Source organism: Aotus nancymaae, unplaced genomic scaffold (assembly GCF_030222135.1).
Source record: "Aotus nancymaae isolate 86718 unplaced genomic scaffold, 86718_ANA_hifiasm-v0.15.2.pri h1tg000049l, whole genome shotgun sequence".
Classification (NCBI taxonomy): domain Eukaryota; kingdom Metazoa; phylum Chordata; class Mammalia; order Primates; family Aotidae; genus Aotus; species Aotus nancymaae.
In genome coordinates this window covers 19564848-19588142 of record NW_026988463.1, presented here as the reverse complement: position 1 = coordinate 19588142, position 23295 = coordinate 19564848, and the positions used below count along the sequence as shown (strand labels likewise).

General features: G+C 39.1%; 1 protein-coding gene across 3 annotated transcripts in view; it reads right to left on the bottom strand.

Annotated features, from left to right (window-relative positions):
- Positions 1–23295, bottom strand: part of REXO5 (RNA exonuclease 5) — a 77860-nt gene that overhangs the window by 47612 nt on the left and 6953 nt on the right. For all 3 annotated transcript variants that reach the window (XM_012464687.2, XM_021672308.2, XM_012464686.2), the window contains exons 3-11: positions 22395–22507; positions 20844–20970; positions 19687–19783; positions 8354–8497; positions 5120–5208; positions 4010–4125; positions 2745–2883; positions 2494–2588; positions 1408–1510 (exon numbers count right to left, since the gene is read on the bottom strand). In XM_012464687.2, coding sequence (XP_012320110.2) covers positions 1408–1510; positions 2494–2588; positions 2745–2883; positions 4010–4125; positions 5120–5208; positions 8354–8497; positions 19687–19783; positions 20844–20970; positions 22395–22507 — 1023 coding nt within the window. The remainder of the gene's footprint in view (positions 1–1407; positions 1511–2493; positions 2589–2744; positions 2884–4009; positions 4126–5119; positions 5209–8353; positions 8498–19686; positions 19784–20843; positions 20971–22394; positions 22508–23295) is intronic.

Sequence of the window (23295 nt, the reverse complement as noted above, 5' to 3'; positions counted from 1 at the left end):
TGTTTTGAGGATTAAATAAGATAATGTATATACAGCATTTTAGAATAGTACACTTAAGACCTTAGTGAGTGGTGGCTATTATTATCTATATGCTCAAAGAAGATTTTTAGAATGTCTTTCCACCACCTGACACAAAACACTATACTGGCTGTTGATATTTTTCTATGTGGAGTACAATTTATTTCATAATGGAGTCATGATAGAATATATTATGCATTGGGACAATCTAGTAGGTTAGAATGCATTATAATAAAGTTTATCAGAAACTGTGTCCTATTCCATGTCTCTCTTATGTGCTGTTCTAATCTGTACCCACTGAACTGCTGTTGAAACAGTATGCTCCCCCTACTTCAAGAAAACAAAAATCTCTGCAGATTTTTTATAATTATTAGTATAAACTACAATAATCACCGTACCACCAGTATAGTGCTTAATATATTCAAGGCACTGTGCTAAGAGCTTTATACACAGTATCTCATTTACTCTCAACAATATCCCAGAAAAGTGTGTATTCCCGGGCCAGGCGCGGTGGCTCACGCCTGTAATCCCAGCACTTTGGGAGGCCGAGGCGGGTGGATCACGAGGTCAGGAGAGACCATCCTGGTCAACATGGTGAAACCCCGTCTCTACTAAAAATACAAAAAATTAGGTGGGTATGGTGGCACGTGCCTGTAATCCCAGCTACTCAGGAGGCTGAGGCAGGAGAATTGCCTGAACCCAGGAGGCGGAGGTTGTGGTGAGTCGAGATCGCGCCATTGCACTCCAGCCTGGGTAACAAGAGCAAAACTCCGTCTCAAAAAAAAAGCGTGTATTCCCATTTTATAGATCTAAAAACTGATGTTGTTCAGATAAATTGCCCTAGATTATATAGCCAGACATAGAACATATATTTTAAAACAGATAAGTGCAACTTCAGAGTCTATATACTTAACCACTACATTATGCTAGTGATATGGGTCTTAATTCAAAATACATGCTAGGCTTCAATCACACTGCCATTTTCTTTCTTTCTTTTTTTTTTTGGAGATGAAGTCTTGCTCTGCCGCCCAAGCTGGAGGGCCGTGGTGCGATCTCGGATCACTGCAATCTTCGCCTCCCAGGTTCAAGTGATTCTCCTGCCTCAGCCCCCTGAGTAGCTGAGACTATAGGCATGCGCCACCATGCCTGGCTGATTTTTGTACTTTTAGTAGAGACGGGGTTTCACTATGTTGGCCAAGCTGGTCTCAAACTCCTGACATCATGATCCTCCTGCCTCAGTTTCCCAAAGAGCTAGGATTACAGGCGTAAGCCACTGTGCCTGCCCACACTGCCATTTTCATATAGATACGTAACAGGAGTTTGTAGTCTGACGGTCTGTTCTAATCCCATGATTTTAAGAAGGTGAACACACTGGTCAAAGATACTAACCTTCTTTGGGCCATACTTAAGGAAATACTGAGCCAATTCAAGGGTTGTTCTAGCATCTTCTGTGGCATCATGATCAAGTCTGTCTGGACACTGTATATCCTTCCTGGACAGTCAAGATAAAATTGACATACTTGGGAGCACTTTTAATGATAGGCTCTTTCAATCACCTCAAGTGTTCTGATTATCTGTAAAACGTTAGCATTTTGCTAATTAATTTGCATCACAACAATCAAGATTACTTTATTCCAGCTAATTGCTAGGCCCTGCAAGAGGTACTAGGGGTGCAGAACAATCAGGAGTGGCTTTGTTCACAGCAAGCATAGCGTCTGAACAAAAGGCTACCCAACAAAAAGTTTCTGGCTGACTCCCCAGCCATGCCCATCTCTCATTTCTTAGATATAACCACTGTTTAAAGTTGCCTTCCAGAAATTTTTTTTATTTGTAAATAAGTGTCTATATGTATTTAAATACTTTCTTAGGTGTTTTTTAAAAGCTTATATATGTATATATTTATGTCTATAGATAGAACTAAATCTAATCTATATCATATAAATATCAAGGCATATATAGATCTTGCTCTGCATCTCTTATTCTCAGGAGTATCTCAGAGAGGTTTCCATATCACATACAGATCTATCACATTCTTTTGAACAACAAAATACTCAATAATACAGATAACCATAATTTATTCAACCAGACTTCTAGAATATTTGAGGTTTTTCTATTATGCTATTTTAAACCATGTTATAATTAACACCTTTGAATATATGTGTCTTAACAGAATAGGACAGTATAGGTATGTTATACTATCTTAAATAGTTATATAGGTATGTTATGTTTTGAAATTTTGGTTAATTCTTCGGCCTTCACAGTTCAGTTCTATCCATTGAGCCTCGGCTGTGAATGTAAACCCCTGTCTCCATTGCTACAATTTCTTCGTTTCATAAGAAATACAAAAAAAAAAAAAAAAATTATAAACAAAGAGAGCAGAGACCCTCAATTTTGCAATATGCATTAAATTAGATACTATATGCTAACTTGTATGCAATTTGTCAGAACAATATTACAGTATATAAACAAACCTACCCCAAAATAACTTTGGCTAAGAACTTTAGCTTAAATCTTCTGCCCTGCTCTCTGATGTAAAGCAATGATGTATCAATAACATATGGATGTATCATCTGAGGAAGAAAGAGAATAAAATGAGTAGTATCTTGTGCTAAAGGAAAAAACAAGTGGGCTAGCAAGGTGGGAGAGAAGAGCCTAAGATTTCAGATTTGAGATAAATGGAACAGGCATTTATACTGAAAATAGAAAGTCCTAAATCAGATACTCACTTTCAGTGCTCTGAGATCCAAATCTAAAGAGTGGCCCACTAACACAGCATCAGGAGGAAGCAGTGCTTTTAACTGTCTCTGTACATCTTTGAGTTTGGTCGTCACTGGATTAAGAATCTTATTCGTGATTCCTGAAAAGCTTTCAATTAAAAAAGATAAATAGGCTAGGATGTTAACAAGTTTTCCACTCTGAAAAGTCATTTTAAGAAGAACATTAAAAAAATTATACTTAATATGTATACATGCTCAGTGTCCAAAAGTAGAAAATACAATTAGAGAAAATTAAAAATTAGTTATAATTCTATCACCCAAAGATGATTTCTTTTTACATTTTAGTAAACGTCTTTCCATATTTTTAATATATATTCAGATATATATTTAATTTTTATAAAAATGTAATCATAATGCACGGGCTGCTTTATAACAAATCTATCATTTGTAATGTCATAAACATATTTTCACATCAATAAATCTATTTTAGCACATCCTTTTAAATGGTTACAGAGTATTCCATTATACAGATACAACATATTTTAACTAATCCCCTACTTTCACACATTTATATACCCACATTTTTGTAGTACTGTGACAAACATGCTCGTGCATACAATTTTGCCACACGTGACTGCTCCCTAAGAATCTAATTGTCAAATCTGCTAATAGGACAGTCTTTATCACTATCATTGCCTCTCCGACCCTAAGTAGTCATGAATCTATAGGTGTAACTTCAATGGATGGAAACAGTAATATTTCACTGGCTTCTTGCCTAGTCACTGTGTGTACATTCTGAAATTACATGCTAAACTTTGAAAAAGTAGACTAACATTTTGAGCTTCAGATTTCTGTTATGAAAAATATTAGTTTTGTTTGTGTTTTGGGGGTCAAGGCAGATTAAGTTCTAAGATCACTTGACTGTCAAATGATGATTTTCAGATTTTCAGATGAGGTCTTATCAGAAAGCAAAGCTCCAGTTGTTTGACAGTTGTGGATAATGATTATAATTAGGAGATTCTAGAACAAGTAAGATAATATTCTGCTGACTTAAGGTCACAAGAAGATTGGAGAACAAGAAGGGCAAGAGCATTATACACTGACATTGTGTAATTTCAGTATTAAAATATATCGATGTGATGCCCTAACCTTTATTTGATAATATTTAAGTAGATAAAACCTAACTAAACTGAAACTGTGGGTCATTCTTCTTAAGTATTATTCCATTCTAGTCTGATAGCTCTCAGAAGAGCTGAAGGCAAGGTGAAAAATACCTGGAAAGGTGGTCCAGAATCTTGTTTTCAGGTTTGACCAGTTTATCCATAACACAGCAGCCTCCTTCAGAAACCAGTGAGATGCGCATTAGCACTCTCCCCTTGGATGTGAGGCACTGAAAGACCAAGATGTAGTCAGGTTGCTGAACTGTGGAAGATATTGCTTCCTCTTATTATTTACACTATGTCAACTGCCATCTACTCTAATCTACCAGGGTCCCTGCAGCAATGACACAAACTTGCTTACTAGAGGATCTAGTATGAGTGAAATCGAAGCTGGGCAGGCTGCTGAATGTTACACTTAAGAGAATCAACACTGTAATTTGCACAAGGAAGATGAATGCAAATAATACTAATAATTGTACCTACAATTTATGGAGTGTGTACTATATCCAATATTATGCTAAATACCACTAATAGGTAATTTTTATTAAGCCCATTCTATTATCAGCTAGTGCTGTACTAAGCATTTTATATATGTCATTCTCATGATTACCTTTTGAGGTAGCCTTTATTATTATCTCCACTTTACAGAGGGAGAAGCCGAGGCTGAGAGGTTAGGGGTGTTTGTCCAAGGTAACATGGCTACTAACAGGCAAGGCCATGATATGTACCCTGATATGTCAGATTCTCAAATTTTAGGTCTTAGTTACTCTATAAAAGAACTGATAAACTGTTTCTGAGTACTGATGCACTGTTTTTGAAAGGAGGCTTACCAAAATTAGATAAAGCAAAACATAAGGGGAACTTAAGCAGGGAAATACTATTTCTGATTTTCAAGGTGTAAAACTAAGCCAAACCAACAATTAAGGCAAAGTCCTGATGGCAGCAACAACAAAATACTTGTTCAAATACAAGGAATCAACATTTAGTAATGTGCAAAGACTTGATTAAACATAGTAATTAGTTGGAAAACTTACGTGATATTTATATTATCCTGGAATACAGATCTAAGTTTTCTAAAGTGTGAGTAAAAGGACCTATTTTCATACTAAAACAGAATACCAGAAATGAATATATTGGTTCATTGGTGCATTAGACTCAAGAAATCATTTTCTACTAGACCTCAGCTTGCAACACTTCAATTGAAAAATCAAAAGTAGTACGTGCCATTTCACAGTTAAGTCCAAAGAGAGGACTATTGTCTGTTACAGAACCATTATGTTTAGTAAGTACAAAGTTTTCACAGTCAGGAAAACCTAGGAGAAAAAGAAAGAAAATATTTGCCTTTAGAATAGAGATAGTAAATATCACTCTTAGATTCAAGCAGGTAAAACTAAAATACTAGATATCTTAAATTAGATATGTTGTCATGTTAGACACTTGAAATACAAAGACTAACTAAGATACAATATCTGTCCTCAAGTTTTTCTCCATCCACTCATTTTTATATTGAAAGAATAATGTAGGCTTGCTATTGGAGAAGATTCTGGGCTTGAACTTCCTGGCAGTTACAAAGTAACAATTTTTCCTTCTCATGAGAAAAGAGATAATTCAATCATAGCTAAACCCAAAGTCACTAGGACTTTTCCATATCAGCACTAAGAAAGAATGAATAAAGTATGCAAATAACTGTATGTGGCATCTTTCTTTCCTAAATATAGGAAGAGAAAATATGAGTGAGATTCTACCATAGTGGAGATATAAAAGGATTTCACAGTAGGAAGAAAGTTTAAGCAACATTCACCATATGTGTCCCTCTAGCCAACTCAACCCTTGAGATTCCTCTGAAACATCTATTCAGAGCCTTGCCTGCATTTTCTGGAATCACACATTTCCTACAGACTCAGCTACAGTCTTAAGGTACTCCCTCTATTTGTGTACCCTGAGTCAATAACCATGCATCTTTAGCTCAGAGACCCAAAAGTATCTGAATTGTTGAAGATTCTACCTTCAGGCAGAGGCTGAAGCAGTAAAGGTAACATCTAGAACTTGTTTGACAAGGAACAAAGGGGGCTATGCAAACCTTTGACCAGTTTCTGATTCCCAGTAATGTGAAATTTCCAACTAATGGCAATTAAAAGAATCAAAATATGGTCTATTCCAGAGAAGAAAGGCAGTCCCAAGTCTCAGAGACAATATACTTGGCTGCCTACCTTATCTATGTTATTAGTGGTGTTTTATAAGTGGTAGCAGTACTGCCCTTACTACACGCTCATGTGACAGTAGTGCAACCTCAAGAAAAACATGGTTATAAATTTTACGTTAAAATAAATAGAGAAAAGAGCCATCTATAAAATGGAGTTAAAAGTTAGTTCATGTATCATAGGACTGTTATAAGGAATAAATCATTTAATGTACAAAAAGGCAACTAGCATGGTGCTTGGCACCTATAAAACATGCCTACATCAACTTAAAGAAATAAAAAATAAAAAAATTTATGTATCCAGAATATAAGGACTCCAATAACTTCATGATAAAATACAGCCCAATTTAAAAATGGACAAAGGATCTGAATAGACATTTCTCCAAAGTTATACAAATGACTAATAAGCACATGAAAAGTTGCTCAAAATCATCAGCCAACAGAAACATGCAAATCAAAATCACACTGAAATACCACTGCAAACCCACTATGATGGATATATTCAAACATGATAATAACAAGTGTTAGCAAGAATGTGCAGAAGCCGGAAACCTCATATGTTGTTGGTAGGAATGTAAAACGGTATAGCTGCTTTTGCAGCCTGATAGCTCCTCAAAAGGTTAAACACAAGAGTTATCACATGACCCAGCAATTATACTCCTAGGTATATGCCCAACAGAAATGAAAGCAGGTGTCCACACAAAAAACTTGTACCAAATGTTCATAGCAGCATTATTCATAACTAAAAAGTGGAAACAACCCAAATGTTCAACAGTCTATCCAATGCAGCATCATTAAGCAGTGAAAATAAATGTAGTATTGATATATGCTATAACATGGAAGAACCTTGAGAACATTATGCTAAGTTAAAGAAGCTAGTCACAAAGACCATATATTGCATATCCACTTACAGGAAATATCCAGAATGGGTAAATCTATATATAGAAAATAGATTAATGAGGCTGGGCACAGTGGCTCATACCTGTAATCCGAGCACTTTGGGAGGCCGAGGTGGGCGGATCACAAGGTCAAGAGATCGAGACCATCCTGGCCAATATGGTGAAACCCTGTCTCTACTAAAAATACAAAAATTAGCTGGGCATGGTGCTGTGCACCTGTAATCCCAGCTACTCAGGAGGCTAAGGCAACAGAATCACTTGAACCTGGGACGGCAAAGGTTGCAGTGAGCTGAGATTGTGCCACTGTACTCCAGCCTGGTGACAGAGTGAGACTCAATCTCCAAAAAAAGAAAATATATTAATGGTTGTCAAAGCTCAGGCAGTGGAGGGAAATTATAATACAGGGTTTCTTTTGGGGTGATGGAAGTGTTCTAAAATTGTGGTGATGGCTGTGCAACTCTGTGAACACAGTAAAAAATACTTTATTGTAACTTCAAGCAGGCGAATTGTGTATTATGTTAAATTATATCTCAGTATAAAAAAAGGAAATTTAATTATCATTGCTATAATTAGGAGGTAACAAAGAAAATAAAATGAAATCAAAGTACTTTTATTAAATTCTTGCTATATAATCGACCAAAGCTCCAAGCCTACACTTGCTTTACTTGTTAAAGAAATATGGTGGCAGTGTGGGAACAGAATTAGGAGTATTGGAAAAGTATTAAAATGTTAAAGACATACTGTTTTTAATATATTAAGAAGAAAGAAAACTGAATGAAAAGGAAAGAGAATAACTTTCTCACTAAATATTCTTTTTTTTTTTTTTTTTGAGACTGCGTTTCGCTCTTGTTACCCAGGCTGGAGTGCAGTGGCGCGATCTTCGCTCACCGCAACCGTCGCCTCCTGGGTTCAAGCAATTCTCCTGCCTCAGCCTCCCGAGTAGCTGGGATTATAGGCGTGTACCATCATGACCAGCTAATTTTTGTATTTTTAGTAGAGACAGGGTTTCACCATGTTGACCAGGATGGTCTGGATCTCTTGACCTCGTGATCCACCCGCCTTGGCTTCCCAAAGTGCTGGGATTATAGGCGTGAGCCACCATGCCCGGCCTACTAAATATTATTTCAATGCTATTTAATGTCACATTCATGTAATACCTAAAATCATCACTTTACCAATTACGGTATACATCACACACTTTGGGATACACTGTGCTTATGATATTTCCTTATTGTTAGAAGATGAAATAAGAATAAGCCACTCAGAAAACAGCCAGAAAAATGAATCTCTAACAGTAGTATTTAAAAGCTGTTAGATATTCTTACATTGTTAGCAATATCAGATTAAGCCTAAGCCAACCTTGTAATGGAAAGTGAAATGTTCTCATTTCTTCCTTTGTCAGAAGGCATCTAGTCAAGCTCACTTTCTCAGAGCCAAACTTTTGAACGATGGGGTCATTCTGAACGTTGATGGCAGCTTTTGAATTGGGAGAAGGTAAAGACCCTGAAAGAAAAATAATTGAATGTATATTAAAATGTGTCTGTAAAAACCCTAGAAGATATGTCTCCTAAGGTTGTATAGCCTAAGCACAGGGAAGATCAAAAGATGTATAAAAACCAGCCCCAACCATTTAGGAGCTTGCAATCTATTCCAATGATAAGAATACAGAGAAAATGAAGTCCCAAATGAGCTAAAGCAATAAAGAGAAAGGAGGAAGAATATAGCTCACACTGGAGTGGTCAGAGATCAAGAAAGGAAAAGATTAGCTGAGTCTTAAAAAAAGACAGAATTCAGATAGTTGGTATATTCAACCTGTTCTTTATAGTGCCTGTCATTCCTTATGGTTCATTCTAGCTAAATATACTCCATCCCCGGCCACCTATTTAAGCAGCTAAAACTTAATTCTTTTTTTTTTTTTTATTGCATTTTAGGATCTGGGGTACATGTGAAAAATATGCAAGATTGTTGCATAGGTGCATACGTGGCAGTGTGATTTGCTGCCTTCCTCCCCTTCACCTATATCTGGCATTTCTCCCCATGCTATCTCTCCCCAACTCCCCACCCCCCGCTGTCCCTCCCACTCCCCCCAACAGACCCCAGTGTATAGTGCTCCCCTCCCTGTGTCCATGTGTCCCCATTGTTCAACACCCGTCTATGAGTGAGAACATGCGATGTTTGATTTTGTGTTCTTGTGTCAGTTTGCTGAGAATGATGGTTTCCAGGTTCATCCATGTCCCTACAAAGGACGCAAACTCATCATTTTTGATGGCTGCATAATATTCCGTGGTGTATATGTGCCACATTTTTCCTGTCCAGTCTATCATCGATGGGCATTTGGGTTGGTTCCAGGTCTTTGCTATTGTAAACACTGCTGCAATGAACATTCGTGTGCATGTGTCCTTATAGTAGAACGATTTATAATCCTTTGGATATATACCCAGTAATGGGATTGCTGGGTCAAATGGAATTTCTATTTCTAGGTCCTTGAGGAATCGCCACACTGTCTTCCAAAATGGTTGAACTAATTTACACTCCCACCAACAGTGTAAAAGTGTTCCTATTTCTCCACATCCTCTCCAGCATCTGTTGTCTCCAGATTTTTTAATGATTGCCGTTCTAACTGGCGTGAGATGGTATCTCAATGTAGTTTTGATTTGCATTTCTCTAATGACCAGTGATGATGAGCATTTTTTCATATGCTTGTGGGCCTCATGTATGTCTTCTTTTGTAAAGTATCTGTTCATATCCTTCACCCATTTTTGAATGGGCTTGTTTTTTTTCTTGTAAATCTGTTTTAGTTCTTTGTAAATTCTGGATATCAGCCCTTTGTCAGATGGGTAAACTGCAAAAATTTTTTCCCATTCTGTTGGTTGCTGATTCACTCTATTGACTGTTTCTTTCACCGTGCAGAAGCTGTGGAGTTTGATTAGGTCCCATTTGTCTATTTTGGCTTTTGTTGCCAATGCTTTTGGTGTTTTGGTCATGAAGTCCTTGCCTATGCCTATGTCCTGAATGGTTTTGCCTAGGTTTTGTTCTGGGGTTTTTATGGTGTTAGGTCTTATGTTTAAGTCTTTAATCCATCTGAAGTTAATTTTAGTGTAAGGTGTCAGGAAGGGGTCCAGTTTCTGCTTTCTCCACATGGCTAGCCAGTTTTCCCAACACCACTTATTAAACAGGGAATCCTTTCCCCATTGCTTGTATTTATCAGGTTTGTCAAAGATCGGATGGTTGTAGATATGTTGTGTTGCCTCTGAGGCCTCTGTTCTGTTCCATTGGTCTATATCTCTGTTTTGGTACCAGTACCATGCTGTTTTGATTACTGTAGCCTTATAGTATAGTTTGATGTCCGGTAGTGTGATGCCTCCCGCTTTGTTCTTTTTGCTTAGAATTGACTTGGCTATGCGGGTTCTCTTTTGGTTCCATATGAAGTTTTAGATGGTTTTTTCCAGTTCTGTGAAGAAGGTCATTGGTAGCTTGATGGAGATAGCAATGAATCTGTAAATTACTTTGGGCAGTATGGCCATTTTCACGATATTGATTCTTCTTAACCATGAACATGGAATGTTTCTCCATCTGTTTGTGTCCTCTCTTATTTTGTTGAGCAGTGGTTTGTAGTTCTCCTTGAAGAAGTCCTTTACGTTCCTTGTTAGTTGTATTCCTAGGTATTTTATTCTTTTTGTAGCAACTGCGAATGGCAGTTCATTCTTGATTTGGCTCTCTTTAAGTCTGTTATTGGTGTATAGGAATGCTTGTGATTTTTGCACATTGATTTTGTATCCTGAGACTTTGCTGAAGTTGCTTATCAGTTTCAGGAGATTTTTGGCTGAGATGATGGGGTCTTCTAGATATACAATCATGTCGTCTGCAAATAGAGACAATTTGACTTCCTCCTTTCCTATTTGAATATGCTTTATTTCTTTTTCTTGTCTGATTTCTCTGCCTAGAACTTCCAGTACTATATTGAATAGGAGTGGGGAGAGAGGCATCCTTGTCTAGTGCCAGATTTCAAAGGGAATGCTTCCAGATTTTGCCCATTCAGTATGATATTGGCTGTTGGTTTGTCATAAATAGCTTTTATTTTTTTGAGATACGTTCCATCAATACCTAGTTTATTAAGGGTTTTTAGCATAAAGGGCTGTTGAATTTTGTCAAAGGCCTTCTCTGCATCAATTGAGATAATGATGTGGTTTTTGTCTTTGGTTCTGTTTATGTGGTGAATTACGTTTATAGACTTGCGTATGTTGAACCAGCCTTGCATCCCCGGGATGAATCCTACTTGATCATGGTGGATAAGCTTTTTCATGTGCTGTTGTAATCGGCTTGCCAGTATTTTATTGAAGATTTTTGCATCTATGTTCATCATGGATATTGGCCTGTAGTTTTCTTTACTTGTTGAGTCTCTGCCGGGTTTTGGTATCAGGATGATGTTGGTCTCATAAAATGATTTGGGAAGGATTCCCTCTTTTTGGATTATTTGGAATAGTTTCAGAAGGAATGGTACCAGCTCCTCTTTGTATGTCTGGTAGAATTCAGCTGTGAACCCATCTGGACCTGGGCTTTTTTTGGGTGGTAGGCTCTTAATTGCTGCCTCAACTTCAGACCTTGTTATTGGTCTATTCAGGGTTTCGACTTCTTCCTGGTTTATGCTTGGGAGGAGGCAACTGTCCACGAATTTATCCATTTCTTCCAGGTTTACTAGTTTATGTGCATAGAGTTGTTCGTAATAATCTCTGATGATGGTTTGAATTTCTGTGGAATCTGTGGTGATATCCCCTTTATCATTTTTTATTGCATCTATTTGGTTATTCTCTCTTTCCTTTTTTACTAATCTGGCTAGTGGTCTGTCTATTTTGTTGATCTTTTCAAAAAACCAGCTCCTGGATTTATTGATTTTTTTGAAGGGTTTTTTGTGTCTCTATCTCCTTCAGTTCTGCTTTGATCTTAGTTATTTCTTGTCTTCTGCTAGGTTTTGAGTTTTTTTTTATCTTGCTCCTCTAGCTCTTTCAATTTTGACAATAGGGTGTCAATTTTAGATGTCTCCTTGCTTCTCATGTGGCCACTTATTGCTATATATTTTCCTCTAGAGACTGCTTTAAATGTGTCCCAGAGATTCTGGTATGTGGTGTCTTCGTTCTCATTGGTTTTGAAGAACATCTTTATTTCTCCCTTCATTTCATTGTTTATCCAGTCAACATTCAGGAGAAAGTTGTTCATTTTCCATGAAGCTGTGTGGTTCTGGGTTGGTTTCTGAATTCTGAGTTCTAACTTGATTGCACTGTGGTCTGACAGACTGTTTGTTATGGTTTCCGTTCTTTTGCATTTGCTGAGGAGTGATTTACTTCCAATTATGTGGTCAATTTTAGAGTAGGTGTGATGTGGTGCTGAGAAGAATGTGTATTCTGTGGATATGGGGTGGAAAGTTCTGTAAATGTCTGTTAGGTTTGCTTGGTCCAGGTCTGAGTTCCAGTCCTGGATATCCTTGTTAATTTTCTGTCTCGTTGATCTGTCTAATATTGACAATGGTGTGTTGAAGTCTCCCACTATTATTGTGTGGGAGTCTAAGTCTCTTTGTAAGTCTTTAAGAACTTCCCTTATGTATCTGGGTGCTCCTGTATTGGGTGTGTTTATATTTAGGATCGTTAGCTCTTCTTGTTGCATTGATCCTTTTACCATTATGTAATGTCCTTCTTTGTCTCTTTTGATCTTTGTTGCTTTAAAGTCTATTTTATCAGAGATGAGAATTGCAACTCCTGCTTTTTTTTGCTCTCCATTTGCTTGGTAAATCTTCCTCCATCACTTTATTTTGAGCCTTTGTGTATCCTTGCATGTGAGATGGGTTTCCTGGATACAGCACACTGATGGGTTTTGGCTTTTTATTCAATTTGTCAGTCTATGTCTTTTGATTGGGGCATTTAGTCCATTTATGTTTAGGGTTAATATTGTTATGTGTGTATTTGATCCTGCCATTTTGATGCTAGCTGTCTGTTTTGCCCATTGGTTGATGCAGATTCTTCATTGTGTTGATGCTCTTTACCATTTCATGTGTTTTTGGAGTGGCTGGTACTGGTTGTTCTTTTCTATGTGTAGTGCCTCTTTCAGGAGCTCTTGTAAAGCCAGTCTGGTGGTGATGAAATCTCTGAGTACTTGCTTGTTCACAAAAGATTTTATTTTTCCTTCACTTATGAAGCTTAGTTTGGCTGAATATCAAATTCTGGGTTGAAAGTTCTTTTCTTTAAGGATGTTGAATATTGGCCCCCACTCTCTTCTGGCTTGTAGGGTTTCTGCTGAGAGATCTGCTGTGAGTCTGATAGGCTTCCCTTTGTGGGTAACCCGATCTTTCTCTCTGGCTGCCCTTAGCATTTTTCTCCTTCATTTCAACCCTGGTGAATCTGACGATTATGTGTCTTGGGGTTGCTCTTCTAGAGGAATATCTTTGTGGTGTTCTCTGTATTTCCTGGACTTGAATATTGGTCTGCCTTGCTAGGTTGGGGAAGTTTTCCTGGATAATATCCTGAAGAGTATTTTCCAGCTTGGATTCATTCTCTTCGTCACCTTCAGGTACACCTATCAAACGTAGATTAGGTCTTTTCACATAGTCCCATATTTCTTGTTGACTTTGTTCATTCCTTTTTCTCTAATCTTGCCTTCTCGTTTTATTTCATTGAGTTGATCTTCGACCTCTGATATCCTTTCTTCTGCTTGGTCAATTCAGCTGTTGAAACTTGTGCATGCTTCGTGAAGTTCTCCTGTTGTGTTTTTCAGTTCCATCAGTTCACTCATATTCCTCTCTAAGTTGTCCATTCTCGTTAGCATTTCGTCAAGTCTTTTTTCAAGGTTCTTAGTTTCTTTGCATTGGGTTAGAACATGTTCTTTTAGCTCACGGAAGTTTCTTATTATCCACTTTCTGAAGGCTGATTCTGTCATTTCATCACACTCATTCTCCATCTAGTCTTGTTCCCTTGCTGGTGAGAAGTTGTGATCCCTTGTAGGAGGAGAGGTGTTCTGGTTTCGGGTGTTTTCATCCTTTTTGCGCTGGTTTCTTCCCAACTTTGTGGATTTATCCACCTGTCGACTTTGTAGTTGTTGACTTTCTGATTTTGGTAAGTTTAAGTCTGCAGCAGCAGAACTCATAAACCCCTTTTTTAAATTTTTCCCCAGGTGTTCTGTCCCAGGGAGTTAGGGCTTTATGTGTTTCCGCTGTGCTGCTGCCGCTTTCCCTGCCCACAAGGAGGCAGCCTAGTCACTCTCAGCCTGCAGAGGCTTCGCTGAGCTGCTGTGGGCTCCGCCCAGCTTCCGTGTGAACTTCCCTGCAGTCCTGTTTATATGGGTGTAATTAGAACTGCTTCCGCTATGTTGGCCTGCCTCTGTAGTGACGTACTCTCTCTGTAATGGCGGGTGGCCTTGATGACGGCAGGTTGCCCAGCAACTGCAGGCTGCCTCCGTTATGGCGGACGCCCCTCCTCCACAGAGCTGGACCATCCCAGTTTCAGTTGTGTTTGCCGTGGAAGTCTCAACCCAAAGCGTTTCCAATTGCTATTTTTTTGTTTTTGTTTTTGTTGTTCTGGGGGTGCAACCAGCCAGGCCTGGTCACTTGGCTCCCTGCCTCAGAGCCTTTTGTTTTTTATTTGAATGGTCGGCTCTCTACCAGGTGACCTGGTCACTTGTTGAACAGATGCTGGGATCTGTGTGATTTCCCTTGTGGCAACCCTCTGCATTAGCTGAAACTATGGCTCTGAGATTCGTGGCGCTTTTTTGCCCGGGAATCTCCTGGCCTGGCTCCCTGCTTCAGCTCCCCTTGCTGGCTAACAGGGGACACACTCTCGTTTTCTCTGCCCCGGAGCCGCTGCGCAGGCTGAATCCGCGGCTCTGAGATTCGTGGCGCTTTTTTGCCCGGGAATCTCCTGGCCTGGCTCCCCGTTTCAGCTCCACTTGCTGGCTAAGAGGGGACTCATTCTCATTTACTCTGTCCCGGGAACCACTGCACCAGGGCGCAGGCCAAACAGCCGCGCTGGCCAAAAAAGCCACGCTGGCGACCCGTGGGGCTCCTCCACCTGTGAATCTCCTGGTCTGTGGGCAGTAAAAATCCGTCTGGAAATGCAGTGTCCACTCACCCTCTGCACTTTCACTCAGACCTGCAATCCTGTGCTCCTCCTAACTGGCCATCTTGGATCAATTTCCAAAAACTTGTTCTTTAACCAGGGACCATTACTGATTGGATTAATAGTATGACCTGGCTCAAGAGAGATCATCTATAGATTGACCAACGACTTGATATTCCTTATCAAGACATGCTTTCAAAAGGGAAAATTGTAAGAAGTTAAGCTGATCAGACTGCCTGCTTTGAGAATTTTCACTAGAAAATATAAACAACTGGGCTAGGTACAGTGGCTCCCACCTGTAATTCCAGCACTTTGGGAGGCTCAGGTGGGCAGAACACATGAGGTCAGGAGTTCGAGACCAGCCTGGCCAACATGGCGAAACCCCATCTCTACTAAAAATACAAAAATTAGCTGGACTTGATGGCTTGCACCTGTAATCCCAGCTATTCAGGAGGCTGAGGCACAAGAATTGCTTGAACCCAGGAGGCAGAGGTTGCAGTGAGCCAAGATTGAGCCACTGCACTCCAGTCTGGGCAACAGACCAAGACTCTGTCTCAAAAAAATATATATATATCTAGATAGAGAGAGACAGAGAACTGACTAGTCAGAGGAGAAAAGAAAATACACAGATAAGTAGATGTCATGAAAGGGATGAAAAAACTTTCTTTGCTAGGGGCACTTAAGTTCCTGCTGGCTTTCTATCCACATACATCCTTCTTCAAACAATACTTGCTCAAGATGGCCTAAGTGAGTAGCTGGTCCTTGTAAGGAAAAGAACCAAAGTATCATAAGAAGAAGAGGGCATTCCAGGTAAGACAGAAACATACAGAGTAAACTTGGTTTGGCAGTAGACCAGTGATGATGAAAAAAAGGTCTGTGCAAGAGACGAGTATAGGAAACAAGGTTGAAAAAGGAGGATAATTAGCTTTCATCCATCATTTAATACATAATGGAGAGCCACAAAAATCTCCTGAGAATGAAAGTGACACAATTAAAGCAGTGTTTTAAGAAACATCAACTGCAAAGATCTGTAAAAAAAAATGAAGTAGAGGCTGGGTGCATGGCATGCCTGTAATCCCAGTACTTTGGGAGGCCAAGGCAAGAGGATTGCTTGAATCTAGGAGTTTGAGACCACTCTAGGTGACAAAGCAAGACCCAGTCTCTACCAAAAAAAAAAAAATTGTACAATCATGGTGATACATGACTGCAAGTCTTAGCTACTCAGGAGGCTGAGGCAGGAGGATCACTTGAATGTAGGAGTTTGAGACTACAGTAAGCTTAGATTGTGCCACTGCACTTCACCCTGGGCAACAGGGGGAAATCCTGCCTCTAATTTTTTCTTTTAAAGAAAGAAAGAAAATGAAGTAGAAAGAGGCTAGAAAGGGTTTTACAGTAATCCTAACCAAAAAATTATGAGCATCTGCTAGAAACAGAAATACCATTTGACCCACCAATCCCATTACTGGGTATATTCTAAAAGAATATAAATCATTGTATTATAAAGATACATGCAGGTGGAAAAGACATGAAATCAACCCATATGCTCATCAATGATAGAGCAAATCGAATAAAGAAAATGTGATACCTATACACCATGGAATACTACACAGCCACAAAAAGAATGAGATCATGTCCTTTACAGGGACATGGATGGAACTGGAAGCCATTACTCTCAGCAAACTAACACAGAAACAGAAAACCAAATACTGCACATTCTCACTTAAGTGGGAGCTGAATGATGAAAACACATGGACACATGGAGGGTAAACGTACCTTTGGGGTTGTTGGAGTGGTTGGGGAAGGGAGAGTATCAGGAAGAATAGTTAATGGAGACTGGGCTTAATACCTAGGTGATGGACTGATCCATGCAGTAAGCCAACATAGCATACATTTACCTAGGTAACAAACCAACACATCCTGCACATATACCCCGGAACTTAAAATAAGTGTGGAAGTAAAAAGGCCAAGTGAGTGGCTCACACCTGTAATCTCAGCACTTTGGGAGGCCGAGGTGGGTGAATCACTTGAGGCCAGGAGTTTAAGACTAGCCTGGCCAACATGGTGAAACCTAGTCTCTACTAAAAACCCAAATATTAGCTAGGCGTGGTGGTGCATGCCTGTAGTCCCAGCCACTTGGGAGGCTGAGGCACAAAAATTGCTAGAACCCAGGAGGCAGAGGTTGCAGTGAGCCAAGATCATGCCACTGCACTCCCGCCTGGGTGACCGAGCAAGACTGTCTCAAAGGAAAAAAAAAATTACCAGCATTTGAATTAAGATAGTGGAACGGATGGAGGAAAAGGGATATATAAAACATACAAAAAACTGGTAGAACATGGTGAAAAAAATAATTCAATTCAGCCAGCAAAATATTTAAATATTTATCTATAACTTTATTATATACCTGGCACTGCTTTGGCCACTAGGAATTCCCCAATGCACAAAACCAATAAAATTTCTCATGAAACTTAACTTCTAGTTGGACATATGGATAATAAACAAATAAATATGTAATATATCAGATAAGATAAGGGCTTTGAAGAAAAGTAAAGGAGGAGAAAAGGATAGGAAATGCTGGGGCAGGAAATGGGTTACTGTCATATATTTTTTATAGGATGATCTAGGAAGGTCTCTGTTAAATTGACATCTGAGTAGAGATTTATAGGAGCAAAGGGAATGAAGCATGCAGACAGACTAGGGATAGGGAGCCAAAAGAAAATTGTAAAATTCAAAACTGGTGTCTTAGATCTCAGAGAAAAATGACACCAACAAGAAGGAATTTGAAGAAACCATTATTTGATGAGAAAAATGCTTTTAGCTATGTTATGACTGAGGACAGTGGAATATCCAAGCAGCAATTGGAATATTCAGCAGGCAGTTGAGAATGCAGGCCTGAAATCTGGGGCATCGGACCTAGAAATAAAGATATAGGAGTCATTCAAAGAAAACTAATAGGTAAACCTGGCAAAAATCAGATAAATACTCCAAAGGAAAGACTGATTAATGAAGATCAGAGTGCGAGGGACTATGCCTTTGGGGCTCCGATATTTAGCATGGGAAGATGAAGTGAAATACTTAAGAGAATAGAGAAATTGCCACAACCCCTCTGGCTCCTCAAAGCCTACAGAATAAAATCCAAATTCTTTTGGCATGGCATTCAAAGCCTGCAGATTGTCTCTGTATCGCTGGTACATTATATAAAAAAATAAAATAAAAACAAAGCCTGTGGGATATGGCTTTAATCTGTCTTTTTAGCTTTGTCTCTCATCACTACCTCCTCCTATTCTTCTCAGCATGCCCAGTAAACTGTACTCTTCAAACACATTAAATTTCTTTTTCCTGATTGTATCTTTTCTTTCACAACATGATGCTTTCACTTGAGCCTAGAATCTCATAATGATTACTCTGTGATTTACTCACAGATGTTTAAAATACAGTGCAGATAAAATCAAATACAACTGCAGATCAACAATGTGCATCCATGAGAAGAACAAAAGAAAGATAGAAAATTAGAAGTGGGGATTAGGATAGAGGATAATACAAGCACATTTCTAGAGGAGATGAGAGGAAATCAAGTTACTCCTCACTACTTTTTCATGTTCCCTCAAGAGCAATTATTCAATTATTTCTGAACGCGAAATAGAATATCATTAAACAACACCTAACCTTAATTTACGCAATAAACTTTGATAAGTCCTATTCTATCACTCACCTCCCCGCAAAACCAAAGAAGTTAGCTATAACTTGCTGATAGGACACAACCCACAATTTGAAAAACATTGCTATCACGAATCTTTCAGCTGACTAGTAACTAAACCTCCTGCCTATTCTTCATTGTCAGTAGTATCAGCAGGTATCCCTTACATTAGTCGAAGGCAAGATCTTCCTTCCCACCTGTACATTGGTGGGTACAAAGATCCAGTGACAATTTAGGAATTATTCACAGTAATTCGTAAGAGTCCAACATCAGCGATACCCAGGTATCCTTAACTATCTAATTTAAACAGATGGTTTGAGGCATGAACCCTGACTGTGGTTCCTGCTATCTAACTCCCTGGGTACCTGCCCATTTTTCCTTAAAAAAATTGTTTTTGCGGCCCAGGTATGGTGGCTCATGCCTGTGATCCCAGCACTTTGGGAAGCCAAGGCAGGAAGATCACTTGAGCTCAGGAGTTCGACACCAGCCTGGGCAACACAGTAGAGCCCCGTTTCTCTTGAACTCCTGACCTCAAGTGATCCACCCACTTTGGCTTCCCAAAGTGCTGGGATTACAGCTGTGAGCCACAGTGCCCAGGCTGGAGCCCCGTTTTTCAAAAAAAATTAGCTGGGAATGTGGCATGTGCCTATAGTTCCCCAGCTACTCAGGAGGCTGAAGTGGGAGGACTGCTTGAGTCTGGGAGGTCAAGGCTGCAGCAAGCTGTGTGATCATGCCACTGCACTCAAGCCTGGGTGAGATCCTGTCACAAAAACAAACAAACAAACAAAAATTGTTTCTGTGCTTAAGTTAGAATTGAGTTTTTTTGTGCTAAATCTACTTACGATCATATCCACCTCTTTTAGAGTGAGCGAATCATCAAATTAGCATCACAGCCATACCTTCCATTGTCTTGGGCAGCTCTCCAGCTGTTTGTTTCACTTGTAGCCCAACAATATCAGCTAGAAAATCAGATGATGGTGGAGGCAAGCGGAATTTCTGAAAATATATTAACAGGTTAAAAAAAATGCTTGAAAACAGTTAAAATACTGTGAAAGGCTTGGACTTTTATTGTTAGCTCAGGGCTGTGAAAAGTTCTAGACAGCAATTGTTAGCATTTTAAAACGAGAACTGTTTCCTTAATATAGAAAAGTGACTAAATGAAGTCATACCACACTAACCAATCCCTGTTATTATATATTGTAGAAAGGATGAACTTTACAGAAATGTACAATTTAGACAAGAGAAGTCCCTTTATATTTTCAAAGTTCTTTCAAATCTATTATTTAATTGGACAGCATGCCATGCCATCAGAACACATGGTACCAGAGGGCCAAAAGATTGAGAGCTTTAGCTTCAGGTTCACCCTGACTTAAATTTCAGCCCTGCCACTTAGTAGCTGTAACTTGGGCAAGTTACTCAGTTTCTCATGTACAAAATGAAAATTAAAAAATATTTTATGAGACTATTGTGATAATTAAAGATGCTATGTGTAGCATGTGGTCTATGGTTAATAGAGAGCCTGACACACAGGAAGTGCTCAATAATGAAAGCAAAAAAGAAAATGGTGACCCAGGAAGGTTAAATTAAAGCTCACCAACCCCAATGCCTTCAGGAATAAACGGATGAAATGGATCACTGGGAAATGGAGGAGGCTATGGAAAAATGGAGAGCAGATGCCTCTTTTTAAAGATGACAGCTGCTATTCAGCTCCATAAACTGTTCTAAGGGTGCCCAATCTTGTGATTTCCTAAACAGAGGTAGAAAACACAGATTGCATATATATTTTATAATTTCTGAAAATACCACAGCCCAAATAAAATAGAACAATATCAACCTAGGAGCTACAGATTATAACCTGGGAATAAGTGTTTGCCTAGATTACCAAAGAAAATCAGAGACAAATTTACCTAAGGCCTCTGACTAAGGTCCTTTTGCTTTCTATATCCTCTACTGTTTGTTCAGTTAGTTTGCCAAGGAGCATGGTCCCTGACACATGTATTAGTCTCAGAATGGGAGAACCAGACTCAGACCCTAGTACAAAGTTTTCTTAACTTACATGTCTGAATGCTTTTCGAAGACATCCAAATTCCAAATAGAACCTGTAGAAGTGTAGCTGACTCATTCCCTGCAGAACAAAAACCACTACGTTGTTCAGATGATCTTGATGAAAAAGCTGGCACCAGCTGCAGAGAAATCAAACCAACACAGTTAAGAGAAATGCCCTTAAGTCAATTACAGGCATATAGAGGGGAAATGGGGGAGAAGGAGCAGGGAAAGCAGTGAGTGAGAGTTAATAGAATTTATCGTCATTCACTGTCTGTTTGGAACTGGAAGAGAGCCATTATTGCACAGAATTCAAATAAAAATCCCTTGAGATAAATATTTGTTGCATTCAAATCAAATAAAATACCAAGCAAAATGCAATGCATTTAAATTCATTGTCCAATTGATTAAGATTTGTTTTGAATCAGAACTAAGCTCACTTTACAAAGTCACCCCTATGATCCCAACCTACTCTGCAGCCCTTGCTAAACCAGGTAATCAAATAGCTGGCTTTAAGAAATTCAGTTCTGGCCGGGCATGGTGGCTCATGCCTGTAATCCCAGCACTTTAGGAGGCCAAGGCAGGCAGATCACTTGAGGTCAGGAGTTCAAGACCAGCCTGGGCAACATGGCAAAACCCCGTCTCTACTAAAAAAAATACAAAAAATTAGCCGGGCATGGTGGTGCACACCTGTAATTCCGGCAGGAAAATCACTTGAACCTGGCAGGTGGAGGTTGCAGTGAGCGGAGATCATGCCCCTGCACTCCAGCCTGGGTGACTCCAACTCAAATAAGAAAAAAACAAATTCAGTTTTAGATAAACTGATAGACTGATGGCAATAATTGCTGCTGGAGAAGATAGTTTTCCAAGTATCTAGCCAATTCATAACAATCTCCCTCAGAAAGATGTATTATTTATACACACGCAAAAATATTTTTCATAAGACATTTAATATTAGAATAGTGAGATTTTATTTTTATTTTTTTTGTAGAGACTGGGTCTTACTATGTTGCCCAGGCTGGTCTCAAATTCTTGGACCCAAGCAATCCTCCCACTTTGGCCTCCCAAAGTGCTGGGATTATAGGTGTGAGTCACTATGCCGGGCTCTCTTGGTCTTATTTGTAAAAGAAAGAAAAAAGATTAACTGGAATTCTTCACATATATTTCAACTGAGTCTGCATCAGGGGAAGCAAACTAAAATACCTGTAGCAGACAGACAGATACTGTAAATAAGGGAAGCAGGCAGGTGGGACATTGGAGTATACATGTCCCATCTAAAGAGGGAGACCACCAATCAGCTTTGACAAATTGTTGTCATCTGGGAATATAGGGATAGCTGCCATCTTTGAGTTTTTGGAAGAAGAAAATGTGAATATGTATACAGGGATTTCCAGAATTAACACTTGGCAGCCATCATAAAGTAATTCAGGACATGTTGCATAGCAAAAAACATAATGTTGGTAAGCTAGTTTGAAACCTCTGGTTTGAATAAGGGAGGCTTGGAAGAAAAAAAAAAGAAAAAGAAACCTCTGGTCAATACCCACCATTTAAGTTCATCTCATACCTGGGTTTTGGAACATTGGATTTGCCCAGAACTGCATACTTCAGAAATTCACACAGCTGGTCATGGGTTACTTCACAGTTGTCAGTAAATAAAATGGTAGATAAGTGGGCTTTCTGTAAAGATAAATCAGGGCATAGCAAACCACTATTGGTTATCAAGAATATCAACAAAGCAAGTTATTAAATTATTCTAGCTTCTGATTACTTTAACATACAGGTATATTCAAACATAAGGAGGTTCTAATTAATTGGAAATGATGGTCTAAAATAACAATTTATGGTAGGTAGGAAATTATTAATAAAATATTTAACTATCATTGACACAAAACCTAATTATAGATACTTGGTTACCTGCTAGGAATAGTAGGATAAATAAAACATAATTCATGCTCTCAAAGAGTCCATTCTACTAGGAGGAAAAAGCAATAGCTAATTCCAACACAGTGTGGGTAAGTGCTATTACAAAGGTATGAGAACTAGAAGTTTAACTGGCTTAGGGGTTAGAGAGTTTGGGGATGGCTACTGAGATGAAAATACTGAGGCTGAGCCTTGAAAATAATGAGTCTGCCAGGTTGGAGGAAACATTGCATTCAAACATGTAGTTTGGTTTGGTAGGAGCCAAGATTGTATGTTGCATAGTAGTGGAGATATGAGGAAAGGGAAGCAGGAGACAGATCACAGATGAATGCCGCCTAAGCTAATGAATCAGAACTTATCCCTGGGCAACAGGAGTTCTGTGAAGTTCCCAACCTTCTTAAAATGGCTTTGAACTTACACTTTTTCTTTTTTTTCTTTTCTGAGACAGAGTCTCTCTGTCACCCAGGCTGGAGTGCAGTGGCGCTATCCTGGCTCACTAAAATCTCTGCCTCCCAGGCTCAAATGATCCTCCTGCCTCAACGTCC